Source organism: Symphalangus syndactylus, chromosome 5 (genome assembly GCF_028878055.3).
Source record: "Symphalangus syndactylus isolate Jambi chromosome 5, NHGRI_mSymSyn1-v2.1_pri, whole genome shotgun sequence".
NCBI lineage: Eukaryota > Metazoa > Chordata > Mammalia > Primates > Hylobatidae > Symphalangus > Symphalangus syndactylus.
In genome coordinates this window covers 25,049,018-25,069,716 of record NC_072427.2, presented here as the reverse complement: position 1 = coordinate 25,069,716, position 20,699 = coordinate 25,049,018, and the positions used below count along the sequence as shown (strand labels likewise).

The window sequence follows — 20,699 nt, the reverse complement described above, 5'->3', positions numbered from 1 at the left end:
CCCAGCAGAAAGAAGACATAGCTTTAAGGTTTTTGATTGACCCATTAATTGCTTTCATCCTGCTATTACTGGAAAAAAAATAAAAGATCATCGTTTGGTTACATAAACATCTATTATACAGACTGTCTCCTTTCACAGAAGGGAACCTTCTGTTAACACCTTGGGTGAACTTCAGTTTTGTGCAGTTTGTACCAGGATTCAATGAGATTTGGCTTCATGGGAAAGTTGCACTGCAAATTTCTAGTGGCGTGGCTGGGAATGCTAAGTAGGGCTAATGTGCCTCTCAAATGTGGCCTTATTTGTGCTGAATTGGTAATGAGAGGCCAGTTTGCTGAAAGACGGATACTTAGCATGTTTGTGGGAAGCAATGCGGGGAGTTACCCTGGCAACAAAACTAATAGGTTTTTTTTTTTTTCCTGGCTTTTAAATTAGCATATACCTTAAAATACAGCCATCCCAACAAATTGCAAATGATTAACAACAAATTAGCAACTAATCTTGTCTGAGTTTATTTGGTATGGCAGGTATCGGGCTATGCATTTCATGTTCATGGCCCCCCTTCATCTTTACAAGAGTCTTAAGAAGTTGTCAGCCGAGCACGATTGCTCACGCCTGTAATCCCAGTACTTTGGGAGGCTGAGGAGGGTGGATTGCCAGAATTCAGGAGTTTGAAACCAGCCTGGGTAACATGGTGAAACCCCGTCTCTACTAAAAATACAAAAAAAAAAATTAGACGAGCATGGTGGTACACGCCTGTAATCCCAGCTACTGGGGAGGCTGAGGCATGAGAATTGCTTGAACCCAGGAGGCGGAGGTTGTAGTGAGCCGAGATCGCGCCACTTCACTCCAGCCTAGGTGACGGAGCAAGACTCTGTCTCCAAAGGAAAAAAAAAAAAGATGTTTGTCCAATTACTGTGCTCATTTTACAGATGAGGAAATGAGAGGTTAAGTAATTTATTGAATTAAGGTCAGAATTGGAGGACAGGCACAGTGGCTTACACCTGTAATGCCAGCACTTTTTGAGGCCAAGGCCGGAGTATCATTTGAGACCAGGAGTACAAGACCAACCTGGGCAACACCACAGCAAGATCCTGTCACTACAGAAAAAGATTAACAAGTTAGCCAGCCATAGTGGTACACATCTATAGTCCCAGCTCCTCAGGAGGCCGGGGTGGGAAGATTCCTTGAGCCCAGGACTTTGAGGTGGCAGTGAGCCAGGATTACACTATTTTACTCCAGCTTGGGCAACAGAGCAAGACCCTGTCTCTTAAAAAAATTTTTTAAAAGGCTGGTGATTGGAGACAACAAGGGAGACAAATCCTCGTATTTAATGCCATAAATTATTAATATGATAGATTTCAAACCATTAATGGTTGCATTGACTTTCATCATGAATTGAATTTGAATTTGGTAAACATTTTCTTAGTATGTCCATTGTTGCCAAATGGCAGAATCATCTGTGTCCCTCTCCTTAAAGGAGGTTACTTTCACATTTCCTTTTAATATTAAAACAAATTTTTAAGAAAGGAAAAGGAATCCAGATTAGTATTTCATTTATAGTTTATTTTCTTTTACCTCCTTTACACTTGGGATCAGATGATGGCAGTCAACTTTAAATACACCCTGCAGGCAGTGGAGATTCTCCTAAGCTACAGCGTGGAGCATAGTCCCAGGCCCATTGTAACTGTTGAGTAAATATCTTTTTAATTGAGTATAATTGAACTCTCTTAAAGGAAGTCACTTTAAAATTAAATATAGGGGGAAAGCAGGTTTCCAAATAAGATTTCTAATGTGCATAATTGAATACTGCCACAGTGGCTCTGATCTTTGCAAATTACGTGGCTGATGAGGTTTTGCAATCTTTCTGGGATGTCTTGAAGTGATCCGCGGCTTCCTAGTTTTTAATAAAGGCTAGATGACAGTTGTTTGTAGATCTTTGGAATGTGTAATTGATGTTAGAGCTCTTTATTATCTCCACGACCTCATTCCTGTTATTTAATAATCTCTCTGAGCTTCAGTTTCCTCCTTGATACAACAGAGGTGGTCATTCCTCTCACTGTGTTTCATTAAATATTAAAATAGATTTTGTGTGTTCAGTGCAAAGCACCCGGCTATGGTAAATGTTTAAAAAATGTTAGCTGTTACTTTTAACAAAAAGATTCCCACAAATAGTACTAATTGGTATCCTTTTGTAACTTCGACTAGGATCAAATATGGAAAGAGAAGTAAACTACAAGAGGCTCTTTGGCAGGACAGAATGGAGAGAGAGCCATTTCTCTTGATTTATTTGTGGATGAAATGACTGTTATCCCGATATCCCGATCAGAGAAGTCACCTACACACCCAGCTCAACCAATGCTTAAGTCTTTTGGATTCCTCTTTCGGATATGCTTTCAGAGCCTGAAGCATATTGTTTTCAAGATCCTCAAATATTCATCCTTTGAGAGTAGATTTGATTTTTGTAGAGAAGTCATTTGGAATAAAATCTAGGCATTACATTAAGTTTTCAAGCTAAATAGTACAGTTTTTATTTTTTTAAAACGAGGCGCTTGCTTTTATGAAATGGGGTGTGTATCTTTGAGTCAATTCTGATGGTAGCTTTCAGAATTCTGAAGACTTGAGTGGCAGCAGATTAAGTGTCCAGCTTTCCAAAGAGACATTCATTTGATATGTTAAGTTCTGGCCCTTTTTTAAATTCTCTTGAAAAATAATATATAAATATAAAAAAATCTAAAAATAATATACAAAATAATATATAAAAATAGTAGTTACTAGTTTGCTAGTCTGATGCTCTGAAGAGTTCTGTCTTTAATAAAATACTTTAACAAACACAACAGCCAAATGCAGTGTGGTATTATTGTTTGGATCCTGGAACAGAAAAAGGACATTAGTGGAAAAACTAGTGAAATCCAAATAAAGTCTGGAGTTTAGTTCATAGTAATGCACCAACGTTGGTGTTTTAGTTTTGACAGATGTATCACGGTAATGTACAATGTTAACCTTATAGGAAATGTGTTAGGAGTATGTCGGGGCACTGTATTATCTTTTTCTTTTCTTTTCTTTTCTTTTCTTTTCTTTTCTTTTCTTTTCTTTTTTTTGAGACAGAGTCTCACTCTGTTGCCCAGGCTGGAGTGCAGTGGTGTGATCTCAGCTCACTGCAACCTCCCACTCCCAGTTCAAGCAATTCTCCTGCCTCATTCTTCCGAGTAGCTGAGATTACAGGCATGCGCCACCATGCCTGGCTGATTTTTGTATACACTGTATTCTCTTTACACCTTTCCTGCAAATTCAAAATTATTCTAAAATGCAAAGTTGATTTAAGAAAAAAAACTAAATTACCAGAAAAAAATAAAGCAAGAAAAAGCCAAACTGTTATGATATGTTAATGTAGGTTCATCAAATATACTGCTGTGGTAGGGGATATTGATAATCGGGGAGGCTGTGCATGTGTGGGGACAAGGAGGTATCTGGGAAATCTCTGTACCTTCCTCTCAATTATGCTGTGAACCTAAAACTGCTTTAAAAGATAAAGTCCTTAATTTAAAAACAAAACAAAACAAAACAAACAAAATCCGCGGTGTTATTTCCCTGCCTGTGGAGATTTATTAACTTATCATTAAATGCAATGTGTATTGTCTGTGAGCATAACTAATGGAGTCCTCTTTCTGCCTCCCCGCTTTCTGTTTTGCAGCATTGACAAGATATCTAAAGTCACCTCTCCTGTGTTGGTCATTCACGGTACAGAGGATGAGGTCATTGATTTCTCCCATGGCCTAGCAATGTACGAGCGCTGTCCTCGAGCCGTGGAGCCCCTCTGGGTTGAAGGGGCTGGGCATAATGACATAGAGCTTTATGCACAATACCTAGAAAGACTAAAACAGTTCATATCTCACGAACTTCCTAATTCCTGAAGACAACAACTTGATCTTACCTCATTTACTGTGAACAGAAGAGTCCTCTGTTTTGCACATGCTTTAACTGGGTAGCTGTAAAGGCTTGATAACCATGAAGAAGTGCCCAACCTTTAGGGTGTTCTAATCAAAGAGCTGATGAAATCTCAGTCTTTTGTATCTAGAGGTGGTTCTGCTAATTCACACAACACGTTAAACTGAACAGTCGTGATTCCCAGCTTCATTACCTTGCGGGAATAGGAATGAGAGCTGAATGTAGGGACAATTTTCTAGTGCTGTATAAAGTAGCCTCGCATCTGTTTCTCAACCTTACCCATCATTTCTGACATTCATGCAGGACTTGCCCCCGTCTCCACCAATGTTCTCAGTATTTGACATGCAGCTCTCTTTCTGCCACTGGATCCATGGGTTCAATCCATTTGTGAAGCTGTGATAGTGTAACTGGAAAGCTAGTGTGGTGAAAATTCCTTTATTATTTTTTGTTAACATGCTGATCTTTCCCCGGACAAATGAACTGAAGGGTAATTTACTGGAACTATCATGTACAGCTTCATCAACTGTAACCATATAAATATAACTGGAATATTCTTAAACAAAAAGAAACTAGGGGTTTTTTTAAGTGTAAATTTATTACTAGCCAACAGAGTTTTAATATTTTGATTGTCTGGTTGGTTTAACAAAGAGCCTAGCCGACTTTCCTTCTGTAAAGTCCTCCTTGTAGGCTTTTTTAAAGTACTGTACATATTTGCAATCACATTGTGCATAGATTCTTAATGGTAGATATGATTTCTTTTGTCAGGCTACAACAATGAACTGCAAATTCCTTGTTTGTAATGTAAATGATTGAATACATTTTGTTAATATGTTTTTATTCCTATGTTTTGCTATTAAAAATTTTATAACATTTCCAAGACAAAAATTCCAAGTTTATGCTTTGAAGAATTTATGTAATTAAAATTTCACTAAACTAATCTTTTTAGTTTAGGAATTATTTGGGTTTTGACACTGGAGGTTGCGCCAAATAAGCATCAGAAATAGGAGATGCGTAACATTGCTATACTACTTGTATTGGTTAGGGGTTGGATTTGGGGGTTCTTTGGTTTTAATTTTTTTTTCCAAATTTAAAAGCCTTAAATGTACTGTAAGCCTCAGATCGTTGTACAGCTGGACTGCGGTTGATTGCCAGTTTGTGTACTGTTGCTTGGATGCAGCACAGTGGTTGGTAATGGAATAAAGGATGCATGGATCAGAATGTGTGGGCTTGTGCAGTTTTTTTCTTCATCTCCCCATCAAAGAAAATAGTGAATAAGAAAACAACTTGTTGTCTTAATGTAAGAAGAAACCCTTGAGGCTTTCAAACTGCACCATCTTTCTCAAGGTATATGGTTTTGTTCTATAAAAGGCCTTGGATTACTTTTGGAAGAAGCCAGGATATAAAGCATATAGCAGTAAAGTGCAGATGATATCTAAATAGAGGATGCAGTGGATTCTGGCTATGAAACAAAACTGATGAAGGTGACCTCATTGTGACCTGGCTCAGAGGAAGGACAGTGCCTCTTTTTTTGGGAAGCCTGAAACAGGTGTGTTCCGTAGTTTTCAGCCCTTTAACCACCTGAGCAGAAAAGAGCAACTGAGGGATGCTAGTTTTCAACTCTTGGAACGCACTCTCCTGAGGGTGCATTAGGAGGAAGTGGTGGTCAGGAAGGTATGAAGACGTAAGAGTATGCATATGTGAATGTGTGCACACATGCATATGCCGGCTACTTCCTGATCTTGAATTAGGTGGGTGGGGCTGGCTTACCTAAGGGGGCATCAGCAAACTTCAGTGGTGATGCCTGTCCCAGAAGTCTGGGAGACCTAGGTGGGAAGAAAGCACAAGCAATGAACTGCCTTTGGGGCCAGACAGCAGCAGACCAGGGTTGCCAGAGACCTGATTTCTGATTCTATTTGAGTGCTGCTTGCATCTTCTGTAATCATTACCCCCCTTTTTTCTCCTAAACTATTTAGTAAATTTCGTCAGCCAAATATCGGGAAATGATAAGATTTACAATAACAGAAACTAAGGTGGCAAAGCCTTTTGCTTCATTGGTTTTGTCACTTGATGTGGATGGTTTGTATCCACTGGAAGCAGCTCGTGCTTTCCCAAAACTGAGGAGGGGAGTTTCTCCACCTTTTGCCAGGGTTTGGCGTGGGAACAGCATTCCTCTGAGAACTGCATGTGTGGTAACAGTGGGAATCCCAGGGAGAAGTCCTCTATTGGTTTCTGAGAGACACCCCTCCTGAGCTGCAGGCTTTTTCTAGAGCTGTTCTCCATTCAGACCTGGGGCCGGATTCCAAGTGTTTGGTTTCCACTAAGTGAGGAAGCGTCTCCTTTCTGAGTGCCTTACTATTTCTTTCTCCCTAGTCAAGAAGGAGAAATTAAGTGGCTACCTGAAGTCCTTGCAAAGTATAGAGAAGGTATATGTATTATTTCTAATATATGAATTCATGTCTTAAACTTGTGAAAATCCTTGTAACTATTAAAGGCCTAGAAGTAACATTCAGAGCAAGATATTGTGACCGTATTATTATTCATTCTGTTGATTATTATTACGCTTTATGATCCCTAAAATTAAGCAGAGTAATACAGATTTGGATCAGTCATTATAATTGCATGAAAATCTCAAATCCTAATTTAAATCATTGTTGCGTCGTTTGAAAACAAGAATGGAATGATTGTTACTGTCTCAAAATAGAATGAGTCTGTGGTTTAAAAAACAAAAAAACCTGTTAGCACTCTTGTTCAAGACTGAATTTTGAATGTGAAAATCAAAGATTTGAAAGGGCAAATGAATTGTCAAAATACTCTTTTTGGGAACATTTCTGTGACTCTTGGTGTGTGGAGGAGGAATATAGAATCTATAGACTTCGGGGACTTGATCACTTCAGGAAATGATCACAAGTGTATTAGCCTGCCCAGAACAGGGCAGGGTGTGTCTTCTTGATGTGAGGGATCATCTTGGGTTCAAGTTGAAAATTGAATGCCCCCTCTCTCAGTGCTCCCTTTCTATAGGTACCTGCTACTGCCCTTTCTTAGAACTAGGACTTGAAAGTGCAAACACATGAGGAGGGTCTGTCTGTTCTGGTCTTTTTCAGGTGAGCCTTTTTGGAGAGAGAGAGGGTTAGGACCATATCTAATCTGTCTTTGTATCCAAGCTGGGTGATTTTACCTCATTCCCTAATTTCTCTGGGCCTCTGATGCTTTTTTTCCCCCTTGTTGACCGCACTTAGGGCACATAGTCATTAAATGAAATCATGGCTATGCAAATACTGTCCATTTTTTCTTTATTTTTGACACAGGGTCTCACTCTGTTGCCCAGGCTGGACTGCAGTGATGTGATCATGGCTCACTGCAGCCTCAACCTCCCGATCCTCCCATCTCAGCCTCCCGAATTAGCCACCGTGCCTGGCTAATTTTTATGTTTTTTTGTAGAGACGGGGTTTCGCCATATTGCCCAGGCTGGTCTCAAACTCCTGGCCTCAAGTGATCCTCCTACCTTGGCCTCACAAAGTGCTGGGATTACAGGTGTGAGCCTCCACACCCGGCATTTTGTGCTTTGTAAAGCACTGTAAATTGTACTACTGACAGCAGAGCTACTTAGGATGAAGCTCTCAAAAGAGAATAGAACATTAACATTTGAAGAACTAGGGGAAAGCAAGCACCAAATTATCTTCAAAAAAGTATACTAGGTCCAGGCAGTTGTAAGAATAAATTCCTTCAAACTATTAAGAAATAATTTCATAGTGTATTAACAGTTCCAAAGGTGCATGCATGCACACATCCATTCATACTCTGGAGCTCACGTACAGAGGCAAAAGTGCTAAACAAAATACTGCAAAATCAATCCTCTATCAAAAGAACAAATAGCATGATCAAATTCTAGTTATACAAACACAACATTAGGAGATAATGTTACTTTCTGTTTACTAGTAGTAACTAGGAAATATCATGGCCAAAAGACCTCACTTACAATAGTACCTCACTTAGAATAGTAACACAGAAAACATACTCAGTGCAATAATGAACCTAGAAGATCTCGTGACTTCTGTTTTCTGCTTTGTGATGGTCCTGGGATGTGAACCACCCCTTCCACTGAAAACAACTAACACTACTGAATGAAATGGTAAAAATCTAAACAGATGCATGAACTGTCAAGAAAATAAGACCTGTGTGCAGGCCAAATGCAAAGTAAAGATAAGAACTGACAGGAAGGAGGAACACTGAAACTAGTTTTCTCTTTGAAGGAATTTGCTGGACTGGTTTAATCTGAACACTGGTTTTCCGGTCTGGTGAATCTCAGAGCAGTGAACAAAACCTAGAGCGCCCTCCAAGGCAGAAGATCTACTTGGAAACTATCTTCTTTTAGGGCAAATTTGTAGGATCATTTCAATAGACACAGAGAAAACATTTTCTGGAATTCAATGTCCCATTTAAGTTAAAAAAAAAAAAAAACTCTCATTAAACAAGGAATGGGGGAAACTTTTATATAGAGAGATTATCCCAAAACATAATAAGCATTATACCAGAGGCAAAACATCAGAAGCATTATGCTACTTTAGACTGGAAATTAAAGATAATATCCACTACCCTCACTCTCTTCGAAGTTACACAAAAAATTCTAGCAAGTTCAGTAGGGTCAAAAAGGTAAAAAGATATAAGACGTGGAAAAGAAGAGGCAGTGAATATGCTGTAAATCCAAACTATTGTGATGGTTGCACAACTCACTAAACTTGTCAGAAATCATTCAAGTGTACATATAAAATGGATAGATTTTATATGTAAAGTATACATACCTTAATAAAAATTATAAAAAATGAAAAAAACTTACTTTCACGTTATGATTGTCTATGTAGAAAACCTGAAAGTATCTATAAATTATTAGATTTAATAAGAGTTTAGGATGCTAGATACAAAATCAATATACAAAAATCTACCTTATTTCCATAATCAGGAAAAATATTTAATAAGCCATAGAAAAGAAAAATGCCACTTATAATAGTATTAAAAAACATTAAATACCTGAGACTAACACACTATGCACAAGACACATTCAGGAGAAAAAGTTATTTATGAAAGACATGAAAGAAGACCTAAATTAGAGATATACCATGTTTATGGATAAGAGGTCTCACTATTTAAATATATCAGTGCTTCCAAAATAGATCTGTGGGGTTAATATGATTCCAATCAACATCCCAACAAGTTTATTTCTGGACCCTGACCCTAGAAATGTGTGATTCTGAAATTTGTATGGAAGAACAAAGGGCCAAAAATAGCCAGAATAACTGAAGATGAAAAAGGTGGAGATATATACCTTACCAGAATAAAGAATTCCACGTGAGAAATTTCAAGATTCAAAAGCCTCCATCCTTCCAATTCTGTAGTGTAGAAAGCCTTGCCTGACACCGACTCTAGATTAATGCCCCTCCCAAGTGCTGTCTCCATATTCTGTCCTCCCCTGCTCATCGCAGTTATCATTAATATACTTAATAATATATTATTAATATAAATAGTTTCTTTGTGGTTCATATAATTCCAGAAGTTATAGCCATGTATTAAGACAAGAAAAATTTAGCCGGGCATGGTGGCACATGTCTATAATCCCAGCTACTTGGGAGGATGGCTTGAACCTGGGAGGTTGCAATGAGCCAAAATTGCACCACTGCCCTCCAGCCTGGGTGACAGAGGCTGACCCTGTCTCAAAAAATAAATAAAGTAAAATAAAATGGTTTAAAAAAAGAAAAAAAGAATGAGATATGTATATCTCATGCAGTAACGCCCAAGAGAAACAATTGAATGATGATTTAGAATTAATAACAGAGATTAATAAAATAATTGGTGACAAAATGAATCTTGAAATCCCAAAGGAATAAATTTTTAGATTTGGTTTATTTAAAATATAAAACTTTCATATTAAAAATAGCATACTCTAATGACAAATTTGGGGCAAAACATTACAAAGCATATGACAGACAACGTAAAAATATACTTAGTTATCCAATGATTGAGACACTCCCATGTGTAAAAGAGTATAGGACATGAAGAGATTGTTCATAAGAGATTGTTGTCTGTAATAATCATATAAATTTAATTAAATAATCAAATATAGCAAACAACTACAGATTTAAATAGTAAAATTTCATTTTAAATTATGAACTTGGTATAAATATTTAAAATATAATACCCATTGGTGATGAGGGTGTAGATAAATGGGTTCTCTAAATTATATATCACATAGGTACAAACTTTCTAAAGTACACCTTGACTCAAAAATCCTAACAGTGTTCATTTAATCTAACTCATTGTTTCTAGGAATTTAGCCTTAGGAAATAATCAAGATGAGATAGAATTATATGGGATAATTACTGCTCTGCTCTTAGTAACAGTGAAAACTCTCAATCTGTTTTCAGCCATAGGGATTTAATTATTATGTTTATACAACGAATTATTCTGCAACCATGAAAGATAATGCCATAGAATAGTATTTAGTGACATGGAAATATTTTCAAGAGCTAGGCGTGGTGGCTCGCACCTGTAATCCCAGCTACTCAGGAGGCTGAGGCCAGAGGATCACTTGAGCCCAGGAGTTTGAGGCTGCAGTGAGCTATGATCACGCCACTGCACTCCAGCCTGGGTGACAGAGTGAGACTCTATCTCTTAAAAGAAAAAAAAAAAGAGAGGCAGTTGAATCTCATCAACAGAAATGTGCCTCTGTTAACATTTTGGTGCATAGCCAGCTGTTTGTCCAAGTTTAGGGGTGTGGAGGAGGTGCAGGAAGCAGTGGGGGGAAGTCATACACATGAACTATTTGGTATTCACTTTTATCACATAACAATGTATCTTGAAAATTTAAAAAATTTTTTTTTTTTTTTTAGAAATCGGGTCTTGCTCTGTCACTCAGGCTGAAGCACAGTGGTGCGATCATAGTTCACAGCAGCCTCAAACTCTTGGGCTCAAGCAATCCGTCTGCCCCAGCATCCCGTGTAGCTGGGACCACAGGTGTGTGCCATCACACCCAGCTAATTTTTTTATTTTTCGTAGAGGTGGGGATCTCACTATGTTGCCCAGACTGGTCTCAAACTCCTGGCCTCAAGTGATCCTCCCGCCTTGGCCTCCCAAAGTGCTGTGATTACAGGCATGAGCCACCACACCTGGCCTTCTAAGTGTCTCCTTAATATGCCTTTACAAAGAGGAATGTCCAAACCCATTCTTCAGGATTCATGTGAAGTAGTTGTTATATAAAATGGTATCAGTAAGAGCCTTTGTTATCATGATTTTTTCTGGAACACCACTGGATGGCACTATCTAACTCCCCCAGAAAATGCTGCTTTTACTAAAGAGAACAAGTATTCGGGGCAAATCACCTCCTGCTGTGTGTGAGGGTTGTGCAGCCAATAAATGAAGTGCATATAAATACCGCATTTCACTCTGTCCAGCTCTAATACTTCCATCTGAGGCTTTGCCCATTGGGATTTCAACAGGAGACACAGGCATTTCCCATTGGAACTTGCCCGGAGCTTGCCCTGCTGGATGGGTTCCAGGCAGAGGGCCAGGAAGCAGCCCTGGTGCAGGAGGCCCGCCTGCTCCTGACCCTGTTTCTTTTCAGCCAGAGACCCTGGCCACTGCCTGGGCCTCAGAATCCTCATGTGTGAAGTAAGGGGTCCATTCCATCTGCAGTTCTTTTATGTGTGTATGGTAAGACATACATAACATACAATTTATCTTTTAAACCTTTTTTAGGTGTGCCAGTTCAGGGGCATTAAGTACGCTCACATTGTTGTGCGACCATCACCACTATCCATCTCTAGAACTTTTTCATCATCCCAAACTGAAACTCTGTACCCACTAAGCACTAACTCCCCATTCCCCTGTCACCCAAGCCCCTGGCATCCACCATTCTACTTTCTGTCTCTATAAATTTGACCACTCTAGGTATCTCATATGTGTGGAATCATTAAGTGTATTTGTCCTTTTGTGTCTGGCCTATTTCACTTAGCATAATGTCTTCAAGATTCATTCATATGATAGATTTTGTTCCTTTTTAAGGCTGAATAAGTTTCCATTGTATGTATATACCACTGTATTAGTCCATTTTCATGCTGCTGATAAATACGTAACAGAGACTGGGCAATTTACAAAAGAAAGAGGTTTGTTGGACTTAAGAGTTCCACATGGCTGGGGAGGCCTCACAATCATGGCGAAAGGCAAGAAGAGCAAGTCACATCATACATCGTTGGCAGCAGGCAAAGAGAGAGCTTGGGCAGAGTAACTCCTGTTTTTAAAACCATCGGATCTTGTGAGACCCATTCACTATCACGAGAACAGCATGGGAAAGACCCGCCCCCATGAGTCAATCATCTCCCACTGGGTCCCTCCCACAACATGTGGGAATTATGGGAGCTACAAGATGAGATTTGGGTGGGGACAAAGAGCCAAACCATATCAACCATATTTTCTTTATCCTTTCATCCATTGGTGAACATTCGGGTTATTTATACCTTTTGGCTATTATGAATAGTGCTGCTATGAACATGGGTGTGCAAATATGTCTGAGACTCTGCTTTCAATTCTTTGGGGTATATACCCAGAAATAGAATTGCTGGATCATATGGTAATTCTATGTTTAATTTTTGAGGAACCACCATATTTAATCTGTAATTCTTAAAAAATTTTTTTTCATTTTTTAAGTTCTGGGAGACATGCGCAGAATGTGCAGGTTTGTTACATAGGTAAACGTGTGTCATGGTGGTTTGCTGCACCTATCAGCCCATCACCTAGGTATTAAGCCCAGCAGGCATTAGCTCTTTTTTCTAATGCTACTCCTTCCCCACCACCCTCCCCTGCCAGGCCCCAGTGTGTGTTGTTCCCCTCTTTGTGTCCATGTGTTCTCATTGTTCAGCTACCACTTATAAGCAAGAATGTGCAGTGTCTGGTTTTCTGTTCCTGCATTAGTTTGCTGAGGATAATGGCTTCCAGCTTCATCCATGTCCCTGCAAAGAATATGATCTTGTTCCTTTATATGGCTGCATAGTATTCCATGGTGTACATGTATCACATTTTCTTTATCCAGTCTGTCATTGACGAGCTAATCTGCAATTCTTTTTTTTTTTTTTTTTTGAGATGGAGTCTCACTCTCTATCACCCAGGCTGGAGTGCAATGGCATGATCTTGGCTCACTGTAACCTCCGCCCTCCGAGTTCAAGCGATTCTCCTGCCTCAGCCTCCCAAGTAGCTGGGATTACAGGTACCTGCCACCGCGCCCGGCTAATTTTTTTTTTTTTTTTGTATTTTAGTAGAGTCGGGGTTTCAGCATCTTGGCCAGATTGGTCTTGAACTCCTGATCTCGTGATCCACCTGCCTCAGCCTCCCAAACCGCTGGGATTACAGGCGTGAGCCACTGTGCCTGGCCTAATCTGCAATTCTTAACAGGAGTCTTGGGATCTATGACCCCCTTTGAAACTGCATGCCATACTTTGGATGCCTGTACCTATGGGCATTTTTCTGGGGAGAAAATCCACAGTTCCAGCAGAAGGTATCAATGATTCTGAAAGATTAAGAACACAGAACTAGACGATATTTTCAGGTTCTTTAAAAATCAACATTTTTGGCCTCTGAGAACTGTGAGAGAAGATTATGGAGAGGTTAAGGAGCTTGGATTTATCCCACAGTCAATCCCGGGGAGAGGCATGAGTTTGTTAGAGCTCTCTGAGTAAGGAGGGGGTCTCTGGATGTACCAGAGTGGACAGTAGAAATGTTTATAAGCCCAGAAGAAGACAAGACAGTGACAGAGTCCTGGATGCAGAGACAGCAGGTCTAGCTGGGAGTTTTTGTGCCATGGGAACCGTGTGACCTTGGACAAATCCCTTAACAGCTCTGGGCCTGTCCCTTATCTCTGAAATGGTAGTAATTCTTTGACTACACAGTCAAGTAAGGATCAGGTGAAATTCTGTAGGTAGAAATAAATACCTTGCAAGAGGTAATGGAGGCTTGGACCCTCTCATTAAACGGATGGGCGAGGTCTGGGTTTAGAACAAAACAGAAAAACTTTGAAAACTCTTGGGTAAGACAGTTTACCCTGTCTGTGCCCTCACTAGGTTGTTACTTAAAATCATTACTCTGCTGCTAAATGATTTACCATTTGGCTGGCCCCAGCTTGTTCACACCTGGCCCTGTCTGGTTCTGTCTGGGTGTGGGTGGAGATGGGCCCAGGGCCTCCAGACCTACACAGATACTGTCTTCTGTCTGAATCCCACTCCCCCAGACCTCCCTTCTTCAGGCTCCCACGTGCCCTGCAGATAGGTCTGTGAGACACACATGGCTTCTGAGCCCCTCCAGCACATTCCGCGATGGGACCTGGAGAGGGCCAGGGTCCCTAAAATAAAAAGCCAGTTTGGGAAAGAAGTGGACCCTCTCTATGCTGGTATCAAAGCAAGGGCCAAGGGAGCCAGCTCAGAAGAGGGCAGAAAAGGATGTTTGATGAAGCCTGAGTTATATTTAAGAAGGGGGCTCAGAAGAACTTAAGGAAAGATGCCCTTTAAACAACTTTTTTTTAAATTTCAAATTTTAACATTTTTTCTAAAGAAGTGGATAACAGATATTTTTACAGTTTAAGGCAGGGGGAACCCATATTCCTACTACTGAACCTGAAATAGAATATTACCAGGACCTTAGAAACTCACTTTCTCCCGTTCTCCCCCAATCACATTCTCTTTCCTCTTGTATTCCAGAATAACCTCTATCTTGAATTTCCTCTCACTCATTTTCTTTTCTCTATAGTAAAAATGTATGTGATATATGTATATGTATATATGTGCATATGCATATATCACATATGTATGTGTATGTATGTATGTTATATAATCTGCTCTTTAAGATTTTGTACAAGTATAATCCTACTGCTGTACTCTTCATTTGCTTTCTTCTTTTTTTTTTTTTTGAGACACAGTCTCACTCAGTCCACCAAGCTGGAGTGCAGCGGCATGATCTCCGCTCACTGCAACCTTCGCCTCCCAGGTTCAAGCGATCCTCCTGCCTCAGCGTCCCGAGTAGCTGGGACTAAAACATGTGCCACCATGCCCAGCTAATTTTTGTATTTTTAGTGAGACAGGGTTTCACCATCTTGGCCAGGCTGCTCTTGAACTCCTGACCTCGTGATCCAGCTGCCTCGGCCTCCCAAAGTGCTGGGATTACAGGCGTGAGCCACCGTGCCTGGCCTTTTTGCTTTCTTCTTTTACTCCACATGATGCCTTTTCGATTTGTCGATGTTAATCCATACAGCTGTAGTTTAGTTTATTTATATTCATAGCTGTGTAGCATTGTATAAATATACTCTATGCAATGTTTTTTTTTTCTTTTTGAGACACCATCTCGTTCTGTTGTCCAGGCTGGAGTGCAGTGGTGCCATCTCAGCTCACTACAGCCTTGACCAACTCCCAGGCTCAATCAATCCTCCCACCTCAGCCTCCCAAGTAGCTAGGACTACAGGCCCATACCACCATGCCCGTCTGATTTTTTTGTATTATTTGTAGAGACGGGGTTTCGCCATGTTGCCCAGGCTGATTGCAAACTCCTGGGCTCAAGAGATCTGAGCCCCTAGGCCTCCCAAAGTGCTGGGATTACAGGTGTGAGCCACCCCACCCAGTCTATGCAATCTCTTGTTGGTGGACATTTAGGTTGTCTTCCAGGCTTTCGCTATTAAAGAGTTTTGTATGTCTTACAATGTGAGCGACTTCTGGTTGAAGGTTCTTAATCTTGGCAACACACTGAAATTACCTGAAAGGCATTTGCAAGTGCTGATGCCTGGGGTGCCACCCTCAGAGATTCCAATTTAATCAGTCTGGAGGGGTTTCCAATGGGCACTTAGAGATTGAAAGCCACTGCTCCAGAAAGGGCCTCTCAATCTCCAGTGTGTACACAAATCACCCGGGGATACAGGTTTTGACTCGGTAGGTTCATGGTAGGACCTGAGATTCTGTATTTGTGAGAAGCTCCCAGCTGCTGCTGGTCCATGGCCCCACTGAGTATTGCTGAGTCATTGGGGATCTGCCTGTTCAACTTCACCAGGTAATGCCAAGTCATTTTCCAAAGGAAGGGCACCAATTTACGCTCCCACCAACAGAGGATGGGTGTTCTAGTTATCCACACGTGGCATCCTCTAACTTTGTAAATTTTTGCCGAAATAGTGGATGTGAAATGTTATGCTCTTGATTACACATGAGAATAAGCAACTTTTCAGAAACATACGGTCATTTGTAAGTTCTATATTGTGAAATGTCTGTACATGACTCTTGACTACTTATCTGATAGAGTTCTATATTTTTCTTTTTGGAAGAAATTATTTATATATTCTGGACACAAATCCTTTATATATGATCAATATATTCCCTCCATTTGTCCTTTGAAGAGAATTTTATTTACTGATTCTTCCTCCCAGTGATATCCCAGTTGACACATTAGTGTCTAATTAGGAAGCTTCTAATTAGTTTCTAATTTCTTGCCACTCCCATATGAACTATTTCAGCACCATCAACTTCTCAGAATCATTTAAGAAAAGATATATGTAAAGAGCAGACTGAGGCCAGGCACGGTGCCTCATGCCTGTAATCCCAGCACTTTGGAAGGCCGAGGTGGGTGGATACCTGAGGTCAGGAGTTTGAGACCAGCCTGGCCAACATGGCGAAACCGTGTCTCTACTGAAAAACTACAAAAATTAGCCAGGCGTGGTGGTGGGTGCCCGTAGTCCAAGCTACTCTGGAGGCTGAGCCAGGAGAATCAGTTGAACCCGGGAAGCAGAAGTTGCAGTGAGCTGAGATCACACTACTGCACTCCAGCCTGGGCAACAGAGCGAGACTCTGTCTCAAGAAAAAAAATAATAAAAAATAAATAAATAAATAGAACAGTTAAAAAAGAGAAGACTGAGGTCATTGGGCAATCGCCTGAGGCCAGGAGTTCAAGACCAGCCAGCACAACATAGTGAGACCCTGTCTCTCAGGGAAAAAAAAAAAAAAAAAAAAAAGGACCATTTGGTGCATAATGAACAATAAAAAATATAATATAATACACATTCTTTTTTTTTTTTTTTTTCTCAAGACAGTCTCGCACTCTCGCCCAGGCTGGAGTGCAGTGGCATGATTCGGCTCACTGCAACCTCCACCTCCCGGGTTCAAGAGATTCTTCTGGCTCAGGTCCCCAAGTAGCTGGGATTACAGGCACCTACCACCATGCCCAGGTAATTTTTGTGTTCTTAATAGAGACGGGGTTTCACCATGTTGGCCGGGCTGGTCTCAAACTCCTGACCTCAGGTGATCCACCTGGCTCAGCCTCCCAAAATGCTGGGGTTACAGGCGTGAGTTACCGCACCTGGCCCACATTCTTTTAATCAGACCTTATTTGCCAAGCTGACTGATGGATAGAATTTACTCACGCATTCATTAATTCAATAAATGTTTCTGGTTCTAAACACTCAGTTTGGTTCTAGGGATGCAGCAGTGAACAGACAAAGCTCCTGTCCTCTTGGAGCTTATATTCTAGTAGAGGAAACAGACAATAAACAAGTGAGCAAATAAAAAAAATTAAATTGTAGTACACACTTTATAGTGTGTATTACACACATTTTGTTTTTCTCAACAAAAACACATGCTGAGAAAGTGATTAAGGGCATCAAATCTTTAGGCGTTTGGGAGGATGAGGGTAGGGTGGTTCGACATGTATCTGTGGCATTTGTTTACCTGAGCTTGAATTTTAGATCCACCTGCTACTAGCTGTGTCACAGGGACATCATTTAACCTCTCTGTGCATCCTCACCTGTAAAGTAAGGATGATTTATTACTTACCTCATAATATTAATGTGAGGATTATATGAGCCTAGAACATACTGAGATCTCAATAAATACTAGCTATTGTCATCTGGAGAAACAGAACATTTTATTCTTTACTGAAGGGATTTTCCACATGAGCACATTAATAAAAAGCCTCTTGGAAATGTATGGGAAATGGCATCATTCATTCAATGTGTACTGAAACTTAATTCATTCCAGGCCCTGAATCATGCATAAGAATGGCTTTTGTGTATAACAGTATGCCTTGGCTTTTAATTTTTTTTTAGTAAGTATTTTCTTTGTAAAAATTGTTATCTTTAGAAACACAGGAAGTGTTTTCATTTCTCTTCCACATATTTAGAACCAGTGGCCTCCCCTCAGAATGTTGCAATGCAAACACAAGCGTGCACAGCTTTTCTTCTGAAGACAGCGTATGTTTCTCCAGCAAAACGGTTTATTTTAAAAGAACCAGAATGGCCTGACAGTATCCAACACTTCAACTGATGTAAAGGGGAACAGTTTTAGGGTAATTTCACAAGTCAGTCTTTCTCTCTCACATACACAGAGACATACAGAAACACAAACACCACTCACCAATTGTTTTGTAAACTTGCTTGCCTCCTGTATTTGCAAATTACATCAGCTTATTGACATGGCTTATACTTTGACTAGAAGAGTTCATGTGCCCAGGCAGGACCTGCAACAAATACAGAATCACAAAACTAGGAGATTCCTTGACAAATACCTGGTATGAGATTACCCAAGATGGAGTGGGCCACAAATTTCTGAGAAGTAGGCAGGTGGTAGGGAAAAGGAGAGGAGGAGAAGAGAGGAAGAATTACTGCAATATATCCTGGAATTTATACTTTCTAACCATTATCTGTAAATGAAATAAATATATTTCACCTACATATTGATGGTTCTTTTCTAATGTATATGATTAATGCGCCATTCTATAAATTCATTTTACAGCATTTTTGGACTCATTAGGACCCTATTTTTGTAAGTATTTTCTTAACCGATAATTAAGTACCAATCCTATCATGCTGGATTCTAATGGTTCTCAGAGTGTAGTCATTAGACCAGCAGCATCACCTGGAAATTCGTTAGAAATGCAGATTCTAAGGCTGGGTGCAGTGGCTCATGCTTGTAATCACAGTACTTTTGTTACTGGAAAGGGATCCTGATCCAGAACCCAAGAAGAGACAGTTACTGAATCTTGTGCAATTAAGAATTCGGAGTGAATCCATAGAGTAAAGTGAAAGCAAGTTTATTAGAGAGGTAAGGTAACAAAAGAATGACTACTCCATAGGCAGAGCAGCGACACGGGCTGCTCGACTGAATATACTTATGGTTATTTCATCATTGCATGCTAAACAATGGGCGGATTATTCACGAGTTTTCTGGGAAAGGGTAGGCAATTCCTGGAACTGAGGGTTTCTCCCCTTTTTAGACTATGTAGGATGACTTTCTGACGTTGCCATGGCATTTGTAAATGTATTGGTAATGCATTTGTAAACTGTATTGGTGCTGGTGGGAGTGGCTTTCAGCATGCTAATACATTATAATTAGCATATAATGAGGAGTGAGCAGTGAGGACCACTAGAGGTCACTTTCACCGTCATCTTGGTTTTGGAGGGTTTTGGTCGGCTTCTTCACAGCATCCTGTTTTATTAGCAGGGTCTTTGTGACCTTTATCTTGTGATACCAGTCCTAACCACCTCCTATCTCATCCTGTGACTAAGAATGCTTAACCTCTTGAGAATGTAGCCCAGCAGGTCTCAGCCTTATTTTACCCAGCCCCTGTTCAAGATGGAGTCGCTCTGGTTCGAATGCTCTGACGCTTCTGAGGTGGGAGGATCTCTTGAGCCTAGGATTTTAAGACCAGCTTGGGAAACATAGTGAGACCCTGTCTCTACAAAAAATAAAAAAATTAGTTGGGCATGGTGGTGCGTGACTGTGGTCCCAGCTACTGGGGAGGCTGAGGTAGGAGGATTGCTTGGCCGTGGGAGGTCAAGGCTGCAGTGAGCTGTGATAACAAGCCTTTCCATTAATTTGATCTGATTCATGCTATATTTAAATAAATAAGGCATCCTACTGAGAATTAATTGCTCTAGAAATAGTTTTTAGAAGTAGTTCCTAGAAAGGAAAATACTTACTCTTCTTTGGTCCTAGTAATAAGTGAGAACTGCTTTCAAAGCTACCCCAGTCCTTTGGTGACAACTTCCTTCTGTCAGTACACATGCTTCTGAAGGCCAGCCAATCAACAACAGCCTCTCTCCAGGGACCATGCTTCTAAAGGTTTTTTAATCCCTAAAAACTCCCACCACTGAGTCGGCCAACCTCCAAGTCCTGCACTCCCCAAAGCTCTACAGAGATCAACAGCATGCTGTGTTCACTTCTCCCATTGCCGAGCTGCTATAGAGCAGCGGCCTCTTCCTTCCACAACTCCATGGAAAAGCTGGATTCAGTCCAGAGGTCACTCCTCTGACACTTACAGGGGTATACATTGCAAACACATGAGGTGAGCCAGGTGCGAGGCAACGCTGAGTAAATGTGGTGACTTGGAGAGGCTGTCACATTGCTGTGACACATATACACACCACATGGGCCAAACCAAACACATCAGCAGCCTTGTGGTCTACAGGCCATCAGTCTGCAACATCCAAATTAGCACAATCCTTCGTTTCATACATTTAATTCATTTTAGGCAGTCCAGGAAGTATTAGGATTCTCTGGAGAGACAGAAAATTAAATATGCATATAAAATACTTATATATACAGTCATGTGCCTCACAATGATGTTTTAATCAATGATGAACCACAGTAGTGGTCCCAAAAGATTATATTATTACTATTATTTTCTTTTTGAGATGGAGTCTCACTCTGTCACCCAGGCTGGAGTGCAGTGGTGCAATCTCAGCTCACTGC

At 40.4% G+C, this 20,699-nt stretch overlaps 1 protein-coding gene across 2 annotated transcripts in view; it reads left to right on the top strand.

Annotated features, from left to right (window-relative positions):
* ABHD17C (abhydrolase domain containing 17C, depalmitoylase) overlaps window positions 1-5,163 on the top strand; it is a 62,111-nt gene extending 56,948 nt beyond the window's left edge. For both annotated transcript variants that reach the window (XM_055277484.2, XM_055277483.2), the window contains one exon: window positions 3,692-5,163. In XM_055277484.2, coding sequence (XP_055133459.1) covers window positions 3,692-3,911 — 220 coding nt within the window. In that variant the 3' untranslated portion in view covers window positions 3,912-5,163. The remainder of the gene's footprint in view (window positions 1-3,691) is intronic.
* Window positions 5,164-20,699: the final 15,536 nt, after the last annotated feature.